Consider the following 22,221-nt stretch of genomic DNA (forward strand, 5'->3'; position numbering starts at 1 on the left):
TTGAACGGTTGGCTCTATGGTGGCCTGCGTTTATTCAATGATGGGGGGGGGGGGGGGGGGTGAGAAGCTGTCGCATTACTTTTATCTCGTCTATTTAGTAGATTTTCGGTGATATTTCTCTTCAACCAAAATGCTTTAGTTCACTTTCGTTGAAAATGTAGCCATGTCGTTACAGTGTTTGTTTTTTTGCCTTACAAATTACACACCGTTTTTTTTTTCTCCAAATCGCTCAATCTGTTTGGGCAGCGTTATCCTGAAATGATGTATATTCTAATACCATTTAGATTACCATTTAGAGGTTGCTTGTAAATCAAGCGTTGTGCATGCATTAGCCAACAGATTATGATCCAAACTAATACAAGAGATATTCATAGATATCCCCCACATTCCCAGACCTCAATCACAATAATTTACTGTTACATTGACATTAATACAGTCAGGTAATGTAACAAGAATGTTACCTGTAAAACCCAGTGGAAAAAATTAGGACAGCATTGGCAACATTATTTTCCTTGTGCGTATTTGGCCATTTGGCACTGAACATAACAAAAGGCCTGGATCTGTGCGTAATTTGCCTTGCGTAAAATGCTCTCTCTAACCCTGCCCCGATTTGTAATATGTTTGTTTTTGCAACAAAATGAAAGAGGAGTTCGATGGTTAATTGTAGCGACAGGAACCACACGTGATTGAATTCTTGGCGGATCATAGGCCTATCAGCCCGCTGTCCCGCCTCGTCCTCCCTGTTTCACGGGTCTTTGTTCCTGATCTCCTAAATCCCACCCATTTGAAATGAAGAGAAGAAGAAAAAACCCACTCTCTCGGGCTCGCACAGGCGCCTTGCTTTCACTGTAACCGGTAGTCGTTAAAGTGCGTTCCGGACCAACCTCATGATGGAGACGGATAGTTGTTTGTCTTTCTCTTCGCAGCCAAACCGGACACCAACAGAGAACTCACCTGGTTTGGAGCAGCATAGTTCCTCGGGTTCGTTTCTTCCCTGCGACGAATTTCAGAAAAACGCACACCTTCCTCTCGCGCACCGTCTGAGTCTCCGGGGTCAGGGTGACTTCTACAGCTCGAGCTCCATGGGACGGTTTAATGACGGCGCACCCGCGGACTTTACGCACGGGGCAGCTCCCACGAACCCTCGCGCCTCGCCCAACAAACATAGCAAATATATGGAAAATATTAATCAGGATCAAAATGGTTTATCAATAAGCGGGAAGGGCTCGTTTTATGAAAACAACTCCGAGGGTAAGTGGAGATTTTTATTTATTTTTTTGTATCTAAATCACGGCCATCAGTGTGAGGCTAACTGTGAAAAAGTTATAGCCTCTCTACGAAAATAGGGGGAAATGCAATAATAATACACACAATAATTATAATAATGATGTATTTAACTAAATGGTATAGGCCTAACTGAGTAATATCCTATTGCGTGTGGAAACCGTTGAAACATTATGCAATATCCATTCTGAAAAAGAAACATGCCCGTGATAAGATAATTGAGACCAACATTTGTTGTCAGCTACTTCAAATTGTTTCAAAATTACATTTTCACCTATTTTGTAGACCTGTGGATATATTCAGGGTTTCTTTGTCGCGGCACATAGCCTATGCATATTTTTCAAGGCCTTTGGATAAAAACGTCTTCACACTGTGAAGAATATTGTGCTAGTTCTATCTTTTTTTTAAATTACGTAACTATTTACATCAGCTTTTTTTTTGGTATTTCTAACATGAGGTATTCTGATGTATAATATACTTCACTTTTGGTGTTTCACAAACACTAATAAATTAAGTCCAGCGTCTAAATAAATGGCGTACTTCCAACAGAAGTGTATCAATTCCCCAACTGTTATTATTCGTTAGATCTACTTCGTCTTTTTGATCAGTTACTTTCAGTGATCATGTCTTAATGTTTTTTTTGTGTTTTTTTGTGTTGCCATTTTAACACACTTTATCACGCATTGCTGAACACAGAAGTGGAGGTGTAACTGCAAGCATAGTACGATGCTTCATGTGCCTCCAGTATGAATTGTTACGCGCTGTTATGCGCATGACCTTGTTTATAGTGGGAATGGGTAATCTCATTTTTTAACGTACATTTGCCCATAAGGTTTTGATATTCGTTTATCATGAATCATTACACCTCATAGCACAACAAACTGCTTAATACTGCTATATAAATATGATTTTCTTTCCTCAAACATGCATATAATGTTGTTTAAGAGTATAATAAAATAACAACAAAAATGTATTACCCACAAAATTGAGCTACACAAATTCTTAAATTGAGAGTAAATACCATGAAAAAAATTGGAAATGAAACACTACATTAAATTGAATTTACATTTTAGAATATCATGTTTTTTGAACACATTCAAATATTGAAGTAAAATCAGGAACCTGCATTCTTTATGTGAAAATCCTACATTTATAATATTTACTATATTTACTAAGCCCCTGAATCATTATGTACCATCTAATGATCGTTATTCCTTTTCACCAAATGTCTGTTTTTAATTGTTCACCTAATTATTTAGCTTGTTTTCTATCATTTAGGATAACGTTCCAAAGGACCATCAAAGGACTGGTGTTTATTAGTCCACACAGCAGGCCCCGGCTGAAGAAATCCCTAAAAAATAACGGAATGACTTTGTAGATCTGGGCCTTGTTTCCCAGTTGCGATGTAATTTAAGCATAACGATGATCGTACCAGTTGCGTCATTATTTACGAGCCAACTTTTTAAGTGTGTCCCAAACAAACAAGTAGAGAGTACCTTCGCTAAGTGCATCGTTAGACCATGTGTCGTGTGGTTAGTAGGCCTATTGATAGGATCGAAAGAATAGCCACGCTGCTGTCGGATCAGCTTTCTCCATTCAAATCTTACCTTAACATTCGAGTTATTCCACAATACTGACGACGGATTAGCTCCTAGAGAGATATTACCATCTATGGCTGCAACTATTGAGGTGGCGTATTACGTTTACCCGATAATAATGCACTAAATCACAGATTGGGCACATGTTGTCACACATGAAACATATTGAGGCAAAAAAAAATACAGACAGTAGCCTAGTGGCAAAATATAGATCAATGTGATTTCAATATGATTGAAATATATCGGTCCATTTAGGCCTAGCCTATTTACCTTTTAATGCAGTCATCACGGTTTTCGTTTGAAGCATTGTTTTATCGTTTCACTTGTTTGTAACAATTGCAAATACTTTGCCAACTTTGTATTTGTAGTACATTTCGCTCTGAAGTTATCAGCCGTCAAAGTCAGACGGCCTAAACACAGCCAGGACAGGTCACCCGTGATGCAAGTCAGTATTCAACGGTCATCCATGTCTGAGGACATCGGGAGGCAACAACGAGCGCTGTTACCTTCAAGCATCTGCCTTTGATTCCAAAGATTACACGTTCGGATCAGGCGATATAAAGTTGTTTTTGGGATGTTTTTTTAATTTTTTTAAGCCTATCCCAAACCTTAGCCCTTACCTGAATTTACCTGAACTCAGAGTTAATGCCTAACCTTAAGATTTCGGAATATTGCCTCAATTTAACCCTAACATACTGACCACTCCGCTCGCGTTACTAGCTGGGATGTCTGTGAATAAAGTGACGCGTAAGGGCCGAAAACATGGCTGTTCTATGAGTGGTCTGGATCACTCGTAGAGGTGTGAAGATTTTTAACAGCAACGTTACTAACGAAGGTTCTGGGAAACAGCACGGCTACTAAAGATACATCGTAAAATGGTTCTAACTATGATCTATCTTAACGCTACGAAGGCTCTGGGAAACAAGGCCCTGAATGCTGCTATGCCTTCATAGGTCGAAAATCTTGAATTAGGCCTGTTATTTTGTTCCATGCGAGCTCCTTTTCAGAATTTAGTTGTTTTGGTGAACCTAATATCCCCAATGTTGCCCTTTCGAATTATTAGAAAATAAAATGTGAATAAGATGTTACAACACGAATTTAAAGGCATGGAACATTATAGTACTAGACGACTACAAAAATAATAGCCAGCCCACCGAAATTGGCTAGGTCGACTCAAATGAATGTGCAACGACATCAAAAAACGTCATTATTTTAACCTGAGCCGTCTAGGTGCGTGATTACGGCGTCGGTGGCGGGATTACGGCGTGATTACGGCGTCGGTGGCGTGATTACGGCGTGATTACGGCGTCGGTGGCGGGAGCTTCCACCGTGCCATACACATCTTATAAACACACCAATCATATGCATCCTCCACAAAATACAGTAATAAACGAAACAAACAAAAAACAGAATACAACTTGAGTTCATTTTAAATTGAGAAGGTTTCTTATTTAAAAATTCAGTTTTGTTTCTGAAACGCAAAAAAAAGTTACACATTTCCTAATTAGATGCTCAATATGTGTTTTATGCAACAGGCCCTATTTGCAAATATTGACTCTGGAAGACCCTGTCCTTTTTATTTAGAATTTTTTTTTACATCCTCATTTTTTGGGGGGGTGCAATATTATCTATCATATTTAACCATATTCAGAACATTCTCTAAATTATAATAAACTTAAAGAACTAGATGAAATTAAAAATACAGATAATATTCTTCGGCTTGAGGCATGCACCAACACAGCGTTCCAAGTTTGAAACACTTTACTAAAACCTAATATCCCGTGAACTCGAGTCTTAGGAAATGACGTGCTTCTTCGGTATTACTTATTGACGTTTGTAATCTATCCACTAAAGTTGCCTTTATTAAGGGATGTGAGTTCTGATAAGGACAGTGATATATCTGTGTGTGTAGGAATAACATACAGCAGTCTGATTCATGTTATTGCCAAAGACAACCGTGTGATAGAGAAACTCCATCTCTTCACTTATTCTTCCTCTAGATAATACCATGGTCTGATTTAAAATGGATACTTTTCTATTTCCATAGGTTTTGTCTGTGGTCTTGAATTAATACTTTTTATACACACGCAAACACACTTGCACGTACACGCTTAACACACACACACACACACTTACACGTACATGCTTCACACACACACACACACACACACACACACACACACACACACACACACACACACACACACACACACACACACACACACACACACACACACACACACACACACACACACACACACACACACACACACAGACACAGACACAGCAGGTAGCCTAGTGATTAGAGCATTGGGCAAATAACCGAAGGTTTGCTGAATCGAATCCCTAAGATGACATGGTAAAAAATCTGTCTTTCTGTCCCTGAGCAAGGCAGTTAACCCACTGTTACCCAGCCGGCGTGGCTGTCAATTAACCCTTGTGTAGTCTTAACATTCTGTATACTCCACTTGTCCTAAGGGTAAAAAATGACACGCCTTCACTAAAATAAAGCAGCTTAATTGAATTTGAAACCCCAAATCTATTTTGCATGAAGAAACTTTGTGAATATCTGATTTTTCCCACTTCACAATGCAGAAAGACTGCATTTAATCAGTGGACACCACTCGTTTTTATTACAACACACCAGTCATAATTGTTTTCTGTACTAAAGTAAAGGTTTATTATTATTCCTAAAGATACTGCATAGGTGTAAACATACTTTTTTAGCAAGAGAGCACTTGTATAGCCTAAGAAAGTAGCAGAAATGTGCAGAAAGTAGTTTTGAATGCATTTTATTGAAGGGAAACAATAACGGTCTTTAACTTTTTTGGCAACATAGTGATATATTGTTATATACTGTACAATGAGGAATTACAAGTGCCTTTCTCAACTGCTCCAGGAACACCCTGCCCTTGTCAGGCATCCAGGTAGGGTTGATCTTCTTCCATATCACGAAGGCATTGTATGAGGACAGGGAAGATGACCAGGGACCAGCGGGGCAGTCATCCTCCTGTAGCTGTAAGTTCCAATCACCTTGTCCAGGTTGTCCACGACTCCATTGTTGTGGTTGTAATCCAGGATGATGGCTGGCTTCCTGTCCTCACGATCACTGATCTCAGCCGTTTTGTGCAGTGTGCTCAGGAGGACCACATTCTTGTTCCTCTTTGGGAGGTAAGAAACTAGAGTGGTGGTGATGGCAAACATTGATGAGAAGGCCTCTCTCCGTGCCAACCATGGTGATCTTCTTCTCAAGATACCTCCTCTTCTAAATCATTGTTCTCTTGTTCCTCCGGACATCTGAAAAAATCTGATCTACTACCTGTTGGGCACTGAAACGTGCACTCATGGCTTCAGCAAAGAGAGAACTGGGGGTACTGTCATCTGCAGCACCTTTATAGCCTCTGACTGCATTCCCAATTAGTTAACAACACTTTCCAGACATTTTATTTTGTCTGAAATTGTTTTGATTTTGTCTGTGAACTTGAGTCATGTGTGGGGTCGTGGAGGGGAGATGCAGCACATGCACAATAAAGTTTAAGTATTAGAGTCCAATCAGTAGCACACAATCTCAATTTCTCATTGTGTCCTTGTGGTTTTTGTGGTGTGTAAATGATTTAATAACTGCCGGGTCAAAAATGATCCTAAGACAATCTTTGTACCCTGGTGGTGTACATCTTACATGGAAATATGAACAAAAACGATGTTTCACTTTTTCTAATGTTGGGCTCACTCTAGAAAAAATAATCAATTTTCAAGTTGAAAAAATATAATTTAGGGGGTTTTCTCTGCTGTTAAACATAGTGGCGGGTCATTTTTTACCCTTAAGACAACACAAGGGTTAAGGCAGCCCCCGGCACCTCTCTGTTTCATTTCAGTTGTACAACTGACTAGATATCCCCCTTTCCCTTTCTGTTGTATAACTGACTAGGTATCCTCCCTTTCTGTTGTATAACTGACTAGGTATCCTCCCTTTCTGTTGTATAACTGACTAGGTATCCCCCTTTCTGTTGTACAACTGACTAGGTATCCCCCTTTCTGTTGTATAACTGACTAGGTATCCCCCTTTCTGTTGTACAACTGACTAGGTATCCCCCCTTTCTGTTGTATAACTGACTGGGTAACCCCCTTTCTGTTGTACAACTGACTAGGTATCCCCCCTTTCTGTTGTACAACTGACTAGGTATCCCCCCTTTCTGTTGTACAACTGACTAGGTATCCCCCCTTTCTGTTGTACAACTGACTAGGTATCCCCCCTTTCTGTTGTACAACTGACTAGGTATCCCCCCTTTCTGTTGTACAACTGGCTAGATATCCCCCCTTTCTGTTGTACAACTGACTAGGTATCCCCCCTTTCCCTTTCTGTCGTACAACTGACTAGATATCCCCCTTTCCCTTTCTGTCATACAACTGGCTAGATATCCCCCTTTCCCTTTCGGCCATTTCCATCCAAATGGATCAATCAGCACCAACATGTGAAGTTCATAGGAGCATATCAAATTGGATGTCAAATGAAAACTAAGATTTAATATTTTGTGGAAATTAATGCATAGATACCATTTTCCATCTAGAACATTTGTGATAAGGAAAGGCTTTTATTTCTGGTCAAACAGATGGACAAGGGGTCTTAGAAAACATCTACCAGAAAAAAAGTGTTAAAGGTATTAGAAATACCTCCAAACACACCTGCCAACTCATATCAACACATATTGCCTTGTGCCTTGTAATTCTGTTACCAAACACCCACTTATATTTAAGATATATTCTAATTTCTCTCCCTCATGAGGAGGGAGGATAATGAAAGTTCACAGGAGTAACAAGTAAAGGTAGACCTACCAATTAGTTATAGTGATTCAACCCAGGGACTGGGGTTGAAAATTAGCCGGCTGGCTAAAACCGGCACTTTTACTGAAACGTTGATTAATGTGCACTGTCCCTGTAAAAATAAAATAAACTCAAACTGATATCAAGTTTGTTTATGAATTATTAAGTGATTCAAACTTGTAATTCTGTTACCAAATTAGTAACGGAATTACCAAAAAGTAGAGTACTGTAGAGTTGAGTACAGTAGAGTAGAGTACAGTACAGTACTGTACAGTACAGTAGAGAAGAGTACAGTACTGTACAGTAGAGTTCTGTACAGTAGAGTTCAGTACATTAGAGTAGAGTACAGTAGAGTTGAGTACAGTACAGTACAGTAGAGAAGAGTACAGTACTGTACAGTACAGCAGAGTTCAGTACTGTACAGTAGAGTTAAGTACATTAGCATAGAGTACTGTACAGTAGAGTTGAGTACAGTACAGTAGAGAAGAGTGCTGTACAGTACAGTAGAGTTCAATACTGTACAGTAGAGTTCAGTACAGTAGAGTACTGTACAGTATAGTAGAGTCCAGTACAGTAGAGTCCAGTACAGTAGAGTAGAGTCCAGTACATTAGAGTTCAGTACAGTAGAGTACTGTACAGTAGAGTAGAGTTCAGTAGAGTAGAGTAGAGTACTGTACAGTAGAGTAGACCTCAGTACAGTAGAGCACACTAGAGTAGAGTACGGTACAGTTTACAGTATTGAACATATTTACTGTACTGTACTGTACTGAACTCTACTATGCTGTGCTGTACTGAACTCGACTGTGCTGTACTGTACTGTACTCTACTGTGCTGTACTGTGATGTCCAAACTTGTGAAACATAGACATTTATGATTGGTTCAGATTTTTCAGTGTAAATTGTCAAAAGTAGTCCTTGTGCATAGTGCACAGTTTGTTAAACTTTAAAATCACAGTTTTTTGTATGGCATACATTTTAAAGTGAAAAATCTGTGTCAAATCGCAATTCTGTTACAATGGAATTGCCCTTTTATTAAAACCCTTAATGAAAGGGTTTTCATTAAACTTTTTTTAAATATGGGTTGTGGACCATATAAGAATGAGATACAGAAAGCCCCAAATATTGGTATGATTAGAATACTTTTTTTGGACAAGATAATCCATTTGGCGTCAGTCTGTCTGTGAATTTAACCTGAGTGTTGGTTTTCTGGGTCAGATTTGAGTAGAGATATGTTGTTTTCACATGACACTTGATTGCTGTCCAACATTCTGGGACACAGTCAGACTCACACACCTTCAAAGGAAGACTAGTCTTCCTGTTTTGTCTATTGGTGCTTGGAAGGGAAGAGGGTTAGGGTTTAGGGATTGTAAAGCAGGGGGGATGGTATAGCACGTTGCCTAAAATGTTATATAAATAAGTATTTAAGTATAGTGAGTTAGATGGATGATGAATTGAATAGGTATTCCTAATCCCAGATCTCAGTATAGTGAGTTAGAGGGATGCTGAATTGACCAGGTATTCCTAACCCCAGATCTCATCCATGTTGACATTTCTTGAACTACACAGTCCAAAAATGAACAATACAAAATAAAAATAAAATATATATTTTAAATTTAAGAAACTGTTAAACCCAATTCAATGTTCCTGAAATTTGACATTTTACCAAAAATATGTCTGACATCTGATAATGCAGCAAAAGCTTATTTCTCTAAAAAATTGTATGCACAAATTTGTTTATAGCCCTGTTAGTGAGCATTTCTCCTTTGCCAAGAGAATCCATCCACCTGACAGGTGTGGCATATCAAGAAGCTGATTAAACCACATGATCATTACACAGGTGCACCTTGTGCTAGGGACAATAAAAGGCAATTTTCAAAATGTGCAGTTTTGTCACACAATGCCACAGATGAACTATGGTGTGTGTTTGGATCTATTCTAAACCAACATCAGGGGTGTGTCCCAAAATGACCCCTTATTCCATAAATAGTGCACTACTTTTGTGCAGAGACCTATAGGCCCTCGTCAAAAGTAGTGCACTATGTAGGGAATAGGGGGGAATGTAGTGTTGTGGTAAAATAAAATACTTCTCTGTTTGGGACAGGAAGTTAAATAGGACTATCCTGAATGACTGCTCTCAACTGTCTTCAGAGTGAGCCTGCTGATAGGACATGGGAAAAAAGTCTAGATAGGACAAAGGGGACAGAGGGAGAATAATTATCTTCTGGGACCCCATCATTAACATGAAGAACAGCATCCAAACACAGCCTGAGTGAAACATCCATAATGTTTTAGTCCAGTGACATCCATAATGGTACTGTTCTGTCATTCAATCGCACACAGAGTCCATAACGGTACTGTCCAGTCATCCAAACGCACACAGAGTCCATAATGGTACTGTCCAGTCAACCAAACACTCACAGAGTCCATAATGGTACTGTCCAGTCATCCAAACACTCACAGAGTCCATAATGGTACTGTCCAGTCATCCAAACACTCACAGAGTCCATAACAGTACTGTCCATTCATCCAAACACTCACAGAGTCCATAACGGTACTGTCCAGTCATCCAAACACTCACAGAGTGCATAATGGTACTGTCCAGTCATCCAAACGCACACAGAGTCCATAATGGTACTGTCCAGTCATCCAAATGGACCCAGTCCATAATGGTACTGTCAAGTGATCCAAACACACCCAGTCCATAATGGTACTGTCCAGTACAGTTACTTGGAAGTGACTTGTATCACATAAATGAATAGATGGTCTGTGTGTCTTATCTATCATAGTCATGAAATGCATATATTTGACCATGCCTTGTTATTTTATACACACAATGACACTTTGTATCAAATTTGGTCAAATGTCTAACTTTCTAAATTGAATTAAAAACTCAAATGATTTGGGACTCACAATGTCAAAAATGTGTTCTTACAATAAGAGTTATCACATAACGAGATTTTCAGTCTTCAAAAAGAAACTTTGAACTTGTTAAATCAGTTGGAAGAATCTGTAATATATTCTGTCCATAATATGATCCCAAACACTAAGTCCATGTGAAACCTCCTCAAACCCACAACACATCAGTTTGAGTTCTGCTCAGGGGGGCTTGACCTTCATTTAATGCGGGTCAAAACAAACAGTGGTCTGGAATGTTGTGTCTGGTCAGATCTGATTAAAACATAATAAGGAGACTTCAAACTAAAATACTAAATTAAGAGGAAAAAAGCAAGAGTTTTATAAAAGCAACCATGTTTATTTCCAACTCTATCTCGTACAAATTTGTGCATAACAGTAAAAGAATACCGTCAGCAGCTCACTTAGTGTTTTGCACATATACTTGCTTGTCTTGTCGTCGTGGCTCATCTGGCCTGTTTTTCTCACTTCGTATCAGGGGTCTGTAAGAGAGCAGTGGGACCCCTGAGACAACATAGGAACGTTCACTCCTTTCCAAACCAACGTCCTCCTTCAGATCTTAGTCATATCTCCTGAGAAAAGACAAGTCTGCGTGGCTGAATCCTGTTTATTATTATGGAGAATATTACATTGATGCCTCTTACAGTGGACGTTAATGAATCCTGTTTATTATTATGGAGAATATTACATTGATGCCTCTTACAGTGGACGTTAATGAATCCTGTTTATTATTATGGAGAATATTACATTGATGCCTCTTACAGTGGACGTTAATGAATCCTGTTTATTATTATGGAGAATATTACATTGATGCCTCTTACAGTGGACGTTACACCACACACACACACACACACACACACACACACACACACACACACACACACACACACACACACACACACACACACACACACACACACACACACACACACACTTTCTCATAGTAAGCCCTATCTTCCTCCTTTCTCTCTCTGTACCCTCCCTCAGCCAGAGAGAAGGTGGGTCCCAAGCCCATGGGCTACCCAGTGATTGGCTCAGACTGCTGCATCAAGCTGAAGGAGCCAACCAATGGTCTCCAAACAGGGGACTCAATCGCAGACTCCATCGACCTATCAGGCAAGAACAAGAAGCGTCGTAACCGCACCACGTTCAGTACCTTCCAGTTGGAGGAGCTGGAGAAAGTGTTTCAGAAGACTCACTACCCTGACGTTTACGCCCGGGAACAGCTGGCCCTTAGGACCGAACTGACAGAGGCCCGTGTACAGGTAATGCCCCTCTTCATCACATTTTACACATCCTACAGTCCCCATATCCTGGCCGCTACAGTAACTATCTCAGTCCCCTATCCTGGCTGCTACAGTAACTATCTCAGTCCCCTATCCTGGCTGCTACAGTAACTATCTCAGTCCCCTATCCTGGCTGCTACAGTAACTATCTCAGTCCCCTATCCTGGCTGCTACAGTAACTATCTCAGTCCCCTATCCTGGCTGCTACAGTAACTATCTCAGTCCCCTATCCTGGCTGCTACAGTAACTATCTCAGTCCCCTATCCTGGCTGCTACAGTAACTATCTCAGTCCCCTATCCTGGCTGCTACAGTAACTATCTCAGTCCCCTATCCTGGCTAAAGTAACTATCTCAGTTTGCAACTGCAATAGTTTGCAGTACCATCCTGCAAACATTTAATACATCCAGATTATAGGCTAATATATTTATGTGCAGAAATGCTAAGTAGAACTGCTGCTCAGTCCTTTAAATTAAGATTTTTGCTTGTTGCCTTACAACAAACTTTGGCATTTGAAAGTAAATTATGGTAAGTGGCAGATGTCCTCTGATCCCTTTCTCTCTCTCCATTCAGGTGTGGTTCCAGAACCGGCGGGCCAAGTGGAGGAAGAGGGAACGCTACGGGAAGATCCAGGAGGTGCGAAACCACTTTGCTGCTACATACAATATCTCCACCTACCAGGTACACACTGACACGCACTGACACGCACCGACACGCACTGACACACACCGACACATCGACACACATAGTTCACTTTGCTACTACATATGATATCTCCACCTACCAGGTACTGTCCTCCGACATGTGGCGTCACTCCTACGCACGCTCATCTCTCAATCTAATCTGACGTACTCTCTTCCTCTCTAGATGCAGAGCAACCTGTGGCCAGGAGCTGGTGCAGGAGGGGGCGGGGGGTCCGGCGGGGGCTGTGTCCTGAGCCCTGACAACATGTCTTCCTCCTGTATGAGCCCCTACCCCCATCCCCACAGCAACCTCTCCTCCATGGGCTTCATGGGCATGCCCCCGTCCTCCAGCCACCCCCACCACCCTCACCATCACCCCCCACACCACCCTGGCATAAATAGCCTCTACTCCCTCCACAGCTTCCCTGGGGCCCTCGGGGGCCACTCCTTTGAGCCGGGGCCCGAGACAGAGTATAAGCCATCCAGCCTGTTGGCCCTGCGGATGAAGGCTAAGGACCCTGGGAGTCTTCTATCCTGGCCTACATGATCACCACAGTGTCAGGGTCAGATCCCTACTATGTACTGACTGAGCCAATGTACACACACACATTCAAACTCAATCTTGTATACTAGCTACCCCATGGATAGTTATGGCCACATGTGTTTGTGTTGCTGCATGTTGATAACAGCAGAAGTCAAAACTCTCTCCTGTGGTTCACTACAATATGCACACACACACACACACACACTGCTATTCTTCTCCCAATAACGTAAACCCACAGATTTCAAAACATGACATGATCAACCTTTGAGTTTGTTAGGTATTTTGTGCCTGGGCATTTCCATGTAAAAGGACCAACATATGAAGTTAATACGAACAGGTAAAATTGGGTGTCAAATGAAAACCAAGATTGAATATTTTGTGGAAATGAATGCATATATACCATTTTTCAACCATTTTCCATCTTGAATATTTGTCATAAGCAAAGGCTTTGATTTCTGGATAAACAGAAGGGGGTCTTAGAAAACATCTACCAGTAAAAGTATTAAAAGTTATCAGAAATACATCAAAACACAATAATGTTGATGACAAGACCCCTGCCAACTAATATCAACACTTACACTTAGTTTTGGATAAATGTACCATCTGTAAGTATAATAAATATTTCCTTATGCTTTGTAATTCCGTTACCGAACACAACACATATCTCCTTCATGAGACCTATCAATTACTTATATTGATTTTACTGATATCAAATTTTGTTTTTGACGTAAGTGATTAAAACTCGTAATTCGAAATACAAAACAATCTGCAATGTAATGACTGCAACTGATTTGGCTACGATAGGAAATTGTAGTAGTCACAATCCACAGTTGGATCACCTGTTACTGTCCTCCCTTCCACTGACATACTGTTATGTTCAGCTCATAGGGTCACCTGCTACTGTCCTCTCTTCCACTGGCATACTGTTATGTTCAGCACATAGGGTCTCCTGCTACTGTCCTCCTGTTCCAGCTGACATACGGTTATGTTCAGCTCCTAGCTACTGTCCTCCTTTCCACTGACATACTGTTATGTTCAGCTCATAGGGTCTCCTGATACTGTCCTCCTTTCTACTGGCATACTGTTATGTTCAGATCATAGGGTCTCCTGCTACTGTCCTCCCTTCCACTGACATACTGTTATGTTCAGCTCATAGGGTCTCCTGCTACTGTCCTCCCTTCCACTGACATACTGTTATGTTCAGCTCATAGTGTCTCCTGTTACTGTCCTCCCTTCCACTGACATACTGTTATGTTCAGCTCATAGTGTCTCCTGTTACTGTCCTCCCTTCCACTGCCATACTGTTATGTTCAGATCATAACTGTTTTCTTTTTCTTTCTGTTATCTGGTGGTCAAAGCAAGAGTGTTAAAACAGTCTGTCTGGACAACCCCCCTCTCTCTCTCTCTCTCTCTCTCTTGTTCTCTCTCTCTTTCTCTCCCACTCCCTTTCCCTCTCTCTCTCTCTCTGTCTCTCCCTCTCTCTGTCTCTCACTCTCACTCTCCGGTTAATGTCACTTCTCCCACCTCTTACTGACACCTACCCATGAGCACCCTCTCTTTCCATTTACTGTAACAAGCATTCTAATCCACTGAGCACCGACCAACACCGGACGTCCATCGACGTTGAAAGGTAGTTGAAATTTGGTCAGTCCACCATGGCCTTGATGTTAACGTACAGTGGAGTACAGTGGAGTACAATGCAGTACAGTACAGTGGAGTACAGTGGAGTGCAGTGCAGTGTAGTACAGTGAGTGGAGCACAATACTGTACAATACAGTACAGTAAAGACAAGTAGAGTATAGTACATTGTACTGAATTAAACTCTACTTTACTGTAGTGAACTCTACTGTACTGTTAAATAAAATAGTTTTGGTCATTTACACATGTTATTGCAGGTGCAGTAATGCCTAACAATACAAACAATACACACAAATTCCCAAAATAAAAATTAAGAAATATCCGAACGAGCAATGTCAGACTCCACAAAATAAACATACAGTATATATACACTACCGTTCAAAAGTTTGGAGTCACTTAAAAATGTCCTTGTTTTTGCAAGAAAAGCACGTTTTTGTCCATTAAAATAACATCAAATTGATCAGAAATACAGTGTAGACGTTGTTAATGTTGTAAATGACTATTGTAGCTGGAAACGGCTGATTTTTTTATGGAATATCTACAGTACATAGGTGTACAGAGGCCCATTATCAGCATTCCAATGACACGTTGTGCTAGCTAATCCAAGTTTATCGTTTTAAAAGGCTAATTGATCATTACAAAACCCTTTTGCAATTATGTTAGCACAGCTGAAAACTATTGTTCTGATTAAAGAAGCAATACAACTGGCCTTCTTTAGACTAGTTGAGTATCTAGAGCATCAGCATTGTGGGTTCGATTACAGGCTCAAAATTACCAGAAACAAAGAACTTTCTTCTGAAACTCGTCAGTCTATTCTTGTTTTGAGAAATTAAGGCTTTTCCATAAGGTAAATTGTCAAGAAACTGAAGATCTCGTACAATGCTGTGTAACACTCCGTTCACAGAACAGCACAAACTGGCTCTAACCAGAATAGAAAGAGGAGTGGGAGGCCCCGGTGCACAACTGAGAAAGAGGACAATTACATTAGAGTGTCTAGTTTGAGAAACAGATGCCTCACAAGTCTTTAACTGGCAGCTTCATTAAATAGTACCCGCAAAACCTCAGTCTTAATGTCAACAGTGAAGAGATGACTTCTAGGCAGAGTTCCTCTGTCCCAGTGTCTGTGTTCTTTTGCCCATCTTAATCTTTTCTTTTTATTGGCCAGTCAGATATGTTTTTTTCTTTACAACTCTGCCTAGAAGGCCAGCATCCCAGAGTCGCCTCTCCGCTGTTGACGTTAAGACTGGTGTTTTGCGGGTACTATTTAATGAAGCTGCCAGTTGAGGACTTGTGAGGCATCTGTTTCTCAAACTAGACACTCTAATGTACCTTCCCTGCAGTGAAGCATGGTGTTGGCATCATCATGCTGTGGGAATGTTTTTCAGCGGCAGGGACTGGGAGACTAGTAAGGATCGAGGGAACGATGAACAGAGGAAAGTACAGAGAAATCCTTGATGAAAATCTGCTTCAGAGCGCTCAGGACCTCAGACTGGGGCAAAGGTTCACCTTCCAACAGGACAATGACCCTAAGCACACAGCCAAGACAAATTAGGAGTGGTTTTGGGACAAGTCTCTAAATGTCCTTGAGTGGCCCAGCCAGAGCCCAGACTTGAACCCAATCAAACGTCTCTGGAGGGACCTGAAAATAGCTGTGCAGCAACACTCCCCGTCCAACCTGACAGAGCATGAGAGGATCTGCAGAAAAGAATGGGAGAAATTCCCCAAATACAGGTGTGCCAAGCTTGTAGTGTCATGCCCAAGAAGACTCAAGGCTGTAAATTACTGCCAAAGGTGCTTCAACAAAGTACCGAGTAAGTAGTACTGCGTAAAGGGTCTAAATGTGATATTTCTAAATAAATGTGTTTTTTTTAATCGAAAAGGAATTGTCCGTAGAGCTCAAAGAAAGGATTGTGTCGAGGCACTGATCTGTGGAAGGGTACCAAAACATCTGCAGTACTGTACTTTTGGTCATGTACGGTATGTTTGTAGAAAATTTTACAAATTTAGAAAAAATGAAAAGCTGAAATGTCTTGGATAAATAAGTATTCAACACTTTTTTTTATGGCAAGCCGGAATAAGTTCAGGGGAAAATATTTGGTTAACAAGTCACATAATAAGTTTACTCTGTATGCAATAATTTAACATGTTTTTTTAATGACTACCTCATCCCTGTACCCCACACATACAAATATCTGTAAGGTCCCTCAGTCGAGCAGTGAACTTCAAACACAGATTCAACCACAAAGACCAGGGAGGTTTTCCATTGCCTCGCAAGGAAGGTCACCTATTGTAGATGGGTCAAAATAAAAAAAGCAGACATTGAATATCCCTTTGAGCATGGTGAAGTTGTTAATTACACTTTGGATGGTGTACCAATACACCAAGCCAGTCACTAGAAAGATATAGGCCTCTTTCCTAACTCAGTTGCCGGAGAGGAAGGAAACCGCTCAGGGATTTCACTATGAGGCCAATGGTGACTTTAAAACAGTTACAGAGTTTAATGGCTGTAATAGGAGAAAACTGAAGATTAATCAACAACATTGTAGTTACTCCACAATATTAACCTAATTGACAGAGTGAAAAGAAGGAAGCCTGTACAGAATAAAAATATTCCTACACAACATCCAGGACTATAAGAGCGGTCTGTCCGTTGAGGGAAGGGCTCTTTGTGTGTGTCTGTGTCTGTCTGTGTGTCTGTGTCTGTGTGTGTGTGTGTGTGTGTGTGTGTGTGTGTGTGTTTGTGTGTGTGTGTGTGTGTAGCAGTATAGCTGGCCTCACATCAAGAGGCCTTCGGATGGCACCCCATGCATCAGTTTAAAGTGGTAGGCCTATTAATGAAAAACTAACTGAGCGACTGCACTATGCCATTGATGATGAAGTGTAGGGCAGCTATCAGGCATCCCTCCAAAGTCCCCACTCTGTATTAAGAATGCAGGGTCTACCTAGTTCACATCTGGCAACAGAGAGGGTAAACTCCAAACTGAAATGAATGATGAGCTATGTCTCACTGAAGAAATTGGGGTTATAATTCCCTGGTCGTTCTTAATTTTTTTTATCACAAGGAGTATTTTATGGAGAGTTGATTAATTACTGTATACTGATAGGTCCTTTCCTTGACACAGTGGTGGTGTGGCATGATTTTCCACATTACACATGGGTTTCAATGACCCAGGGAAAGCCTTCATGAGTTATTGTAACTCATGGAGACAATGGCCGAACGTGCACAAAGATGTTGGAATTCAGATATGACGTCATTGTTTTAAACATATCCAAATAGTTTTTAAACTACGGCATGGTTCAATGCACCAATAAATCCTCACAATCCACTTTATATATATTTTTTAATTAGCGGTGTCTTGGAGCTAATATTGGGATCATGTATACTGTGATAATGACCATACAAAAAAAAATGTAGAGCAATGTATAAGAAGGGATTGGAGGTAAATGCATGGCCTTGTCCTTTTTATACAACACCGTTATTGGGGTCTCCTTAGACCAGAGGGAAGAGTGCCCCCTACTGGCCCTCCAACAACACGTCCAGCAGCATCTGGTCTCCCATCCAAGGATCGACCATGCCCAACCCTGCAGGGCAGTTTAGCTTCAGAGGCAAACAAGCCAGCAGTAGGATGCAGCAGGATGGTGTGGCTGCTGGCTACTATTGATTGGAGGAAGATGAAAATAACTACATGCTCTTTCTCTGTTTAATGACTTCTCGTCATTGGCTGGTGCTACTCTGAAATGTAGAGTTGCGTGGCACCACCCCATCTGGTAAACATGACAAGATGGTAAACATGACAAGATGGTAAACATGACAGGATGATGAACATGACAAGATGCCCACTATGTGTCAGCTAGCCATACCGGATGATTTCTTTGGTAATGCATCTTCTCTGGGTTAAAAAGAAAATGATTTACAGTGAAAGACAGATCCTTCAAAGCTACTTTAGGTTAGATTGCTATGGGCAAATATTTTGTGCTCTCTCTCTTCCTCCCATCCTCCCTTCCCTCTCGTTACTTCAGTACTATGACAGCAATGCTGGAACAGATTAGATGCCAGCCAGTCCCCTCCCGGCCTCCCCTGATATGTGCCTTGTTTTGTGTAAGCCGACATGTGGTTTCAATAGAGGAGCTGAGCAGAGTAGAGGGAGTGAAAAGCAAACCCATCAGAGACACTTTCCACACCCACATACAGCCTTCAAATTCCAGCCAGACCCTAGGAGACAGCAGCAGCGCCATATTCATTAGGCACCAAACGGAAGAAAGCAGACGGAAACAGGGAGGGACAACTACCTGGACTTGTGCAATAAGAAATGCACATTTTCAGACTGTTTTAAAACGTTTTCCCTTGTGCGTCCCAATGAATACACCCCGGCACTCACTCTCCAGCTGCACAGCACCAGCACTGATTAAACCTCAGATTAAGTGGAAGAGATAAGAGGAGCCTTCAGAACAGAGCAGAAACTAAGGAGACAGATGAATGGCCTGTAGAAAACAAGCAGAGGAAATTGTGTAACGGCTTATAGGCCTCTGACTCACAATGAATGAGTCATGTGGTCTCTCAAAGTAACCTTTACTGTAATGTTTAAAGGTGAGGTATCAGACTCTCAACATAGAGGTGTTAAACTGTAAAACAGACAGAGTTAACATTACATAGGGTGATGCAGTGAAATTGACATGTAAAATGTGTCATTACATTGCTTTACTTCAGGCGATTGTAAAAACACCAGTCATATAGTGAGTACTATAAATGTTTTGTATTAAAATGACAGTAGTTCATCAACTGTCCCTATTCATTGCAAAATATTCTGGAGACAAGATGACTCAACATTTCTCTAAAGCCTGGTCAGTCAGAGTGTAAATGAACTATTTTAACCTGAAAATAGTGTGTAGAGCTCATTGAATTAGCTACTTAAGTTGCATTCCAAGTAAGCTCAGGAGTACAGGAGCTAGTGTCTCTTAACTCAGTAAACCAGGCTAAAATATGAAGGCCCAACCCTGCGTTGCTGTTTATCATTAGTGCAACAGAGTCATCCATCAAAAACACCACAGAGCGGAAAATGGCTTAGGTCCTAGGTGTGCGACAAACGTTCCTCATCCATGTCCGACACACACACGCACGTGCACGCACGCACGCACGCACACACACACACACACACACACACACACACACACACACACACACACACACACACACACACACACACACACACACACACACACAGGCTCTTTATTCGGGGTCATTGGGTGAGGGTTGTCACTGGCGCCTGTACATACATATATTAACCTCATTATCCAAAGAAATACCTCTGAACGTGTCATTAAATCTGCAAAGCTGTCGTCCGACCGTAGTTTCAAGAAGTACACCAAGCTTTTGATCTATGCCACAGACGTACCTTGACTGCCCTGAATCATAAACTAGTGATGCCGTGTCTGTGCTGCTATTCTGAACTCTCACATCAGGCTCATGATCAGACATCTAAGCCACAGGAGGTTGCTGAGGGGAGGAAAGCTCATAGTAATGGCTGGAATGGAGTGAATGGAATGGCATCAAACATACAGAAACCATGTGTTTAATGTGTTCAATTACCATTCCATTCAATACCGTTCCAGCCATTCCATTCAAGCCCGTCCTCCCCCAATTAACTGCTGTGATCTAGGCCAGTAATCATTAAGCATCTCAGATTAGGAGTGCAGATCTAGGATCAGTTTAGCATTATTATCATTTGAGAAAAAAAATTTCTACAATTATAAAATATAAGGGCAGGGGGAACTGATCCTATATCAGCACTTCTACTCTGAGACGCTTGATGTGATTAATCGGCATTAACAGTTTTGTACCTATAAGCTCATAATTGGCAGCATGCGGTGTAGGCCTAAAGGGCCCTACTGTAACTGTCAACATGAGAGGTAATAGAATTAAGGTGAGAGAGAGCTCAGCTATAAGTGTCAGGTTGCTTTGGGTTTTATTTCAAAGGAGAGAGAAGAAAGGGTAGAACAGATTTAGCAGCTGATCTGAAGGGAGGGGGGCGTGAAGTTAATACCTAGTTAAGACTTACTAGGTATCAAAAAACACTGCTATCAAAATATCGAACATCTCATTACAAAATCATTGGCTTTAACAGCCTCCACTCTTCTGGGTAGGTTTTCCTAACCCTAGCCCTAACCCTAACCCTAACCCTAACATTGCTGCGTGGACATTGTTGCGTGGACTTGCTTCTATACAGCCACAAGAGCATTAGTGAGGTCGGGCACTAATGTAGTAAGGCGATTAGGCCTGGCTCGCAGTCGGCGTTCCAATTCATCCCAAAGGTGTGTGATGGGGTTGAGGTCAGGGTTCTGTGCAGGTCAGTCAAGTTCTTCCACACCGATCTCGACAAATCATTTCTGTGCACGGGGGCATTGTCATGCATAAACAGGAAAGGGCTTTCCCCAAACTGTTGCCACAAAGTTGGAAGCACAGAATCATCTAGAATGTCATTGTATGATGTAGCGTTAAGATTTCCCTTCACTAGAACTAAGGCGCCTAGTCCAAACCATTAAAAACAGCTCTAGACCATTATTCCTCCTCCACCGAACTTTACAGTTGGCACAATGCATTCAGGCAGGTAATGTTCTCCTGCCATCCGCTAAACCCAGATCCGTCCGTTGAACTGCCAGATGGTGAAGCGTGATTCATCACTCCAGAGAACATGTTTCCAGAGTCCAATGGCTGCGAGCTTTACACCACTCCAGCCGACGCTTGGCATTGCACATGGTGATCTTAGGCTTGTGTGTGGCTTCTCGGCCATGGAAACCCATTTCCTGCAGCTCCCAATGAACAATTATTGTGCTGACATTGCTTCAAGAGGCAGTTTGGAACTCGGTAGTGAATGTTGCACCCGAGGAAAAACGATTTTTACGCGCTATGAGCTTCAGCACTCAGCTGCCCCGTTCTGTGAGCTTGTGTTGCCTACCACTGAGCTCCTAGACGTTTCCACTTCACAATAACAGCACTTACAGTTGACTGGGGCAGCTCTAGCAGGGCAGGAATTTGACGAACTGACACATTGGAAAGGTGGCATCCTATGATGAAAGTCACTGAGCTCTTATTTTAATTTAACCTTTATTTAACTAGGCAAGTCAGTTAAAAAAAAAAATCTTATTTACAATGACGACCTACCCTGGCCAAACCCTCCCCTAACCCAGGCAACACTGGGCCAATTGTGTACCGCCCTATGCGACTCCTGATCACGGCCGGTTGTGATACAGCCCGGGATCGAACCAGTTTCTGTAGTGACACTTCTAGCACTGAGATGCAGTGCATTAGACCACTGCGCCACTTGGGAGCAAAATACGGGCAATTCTACTGCCAATATTTGTCTATGGAGATTGCATGGCCGTCCGCTCGATTTTATACACCTGTCAGCAACGGGTGTTGCTGAAATAGCTGAATCCACTAATTTGAAGGGGTGTCCACA

The 22,221-nt window shown here is 41.5% G+C and overlaps 1 protein-coding gene across 2 annotated transcripts; it reads left to right on the plus strand.

Moving 5' to 3' along the window:
* Positions 1-789: 789 nt before the first annotated feature.
* On the plus strand, positions 790-13,765 carry LOC106566393 (homeobox protein aristaless-like 3). Of its 2 annotated transcripts, none has more exons than XM_014134366.1 (4): positions 790-1,251; positions 11,603-11,880; positions 12,473-12,580; positions 12,767-13,765. In XM_014134366.1, the coding sequence occupies exons 1-4, from the start codon at positions 888-890 to the stop codon at positions 13,127-13,129; spliced, it is 1,113 nt and encodes a 370-aa protein (XP_013989841.1). In that variant the 5' UTR covers positions 790-887; the 3' UTR covers positions 13,130-13,765. The 2 variants fall into 2 exon arrangements, with proteins under 2 accessions (XP_013989841.1, XP_013989842.1); XM_014134367.1 differs by having other exon boundaries at positions 12,473-12,535.
* The last annotated feature ends 8,456 nt before the right edge of the window (positions 13,766-22,221 follow it).

This window comes from Salmo salar, chromosome 13, assembly GCF_965601325.2.
Source record: "Salmo salar chromosome 13, fSalSal1, whole genome shotgun sequence".
NCBI classification, from domain to species: domain Eukaryota; kingdom Metazoa; phylum Chordata; class Actinopteri; order Salmoniformes; family Salmonidae; genus Salmo; species Salmo salar.

Excerpts from the sequence above, each read along its gene's own strand:
- LOC106566393 (XM_014134366.1), top strand. The coding sequence starts at position 888 with ATGATGGAGACGGATAGTTGTTTGTCTTTCTCTTCGCAGCCAAACCGG. Across the intron at positions 1,252-11,602 it reads TTATGAAAACAACTCCGAGG|CCAGAGAGAAGGTGGGTCCC; the intron begins GTAAGTGGAGAT and ends ACCCTCCCTCAG. Across the intron at positions 11,881-12,472 it reads TGACAGAGGCCCGTGTACAG|GTGTGGTTCCAGAACCGGCG; the intron begins GTAATGCCCCTC and ends CTCTCCATTCAG.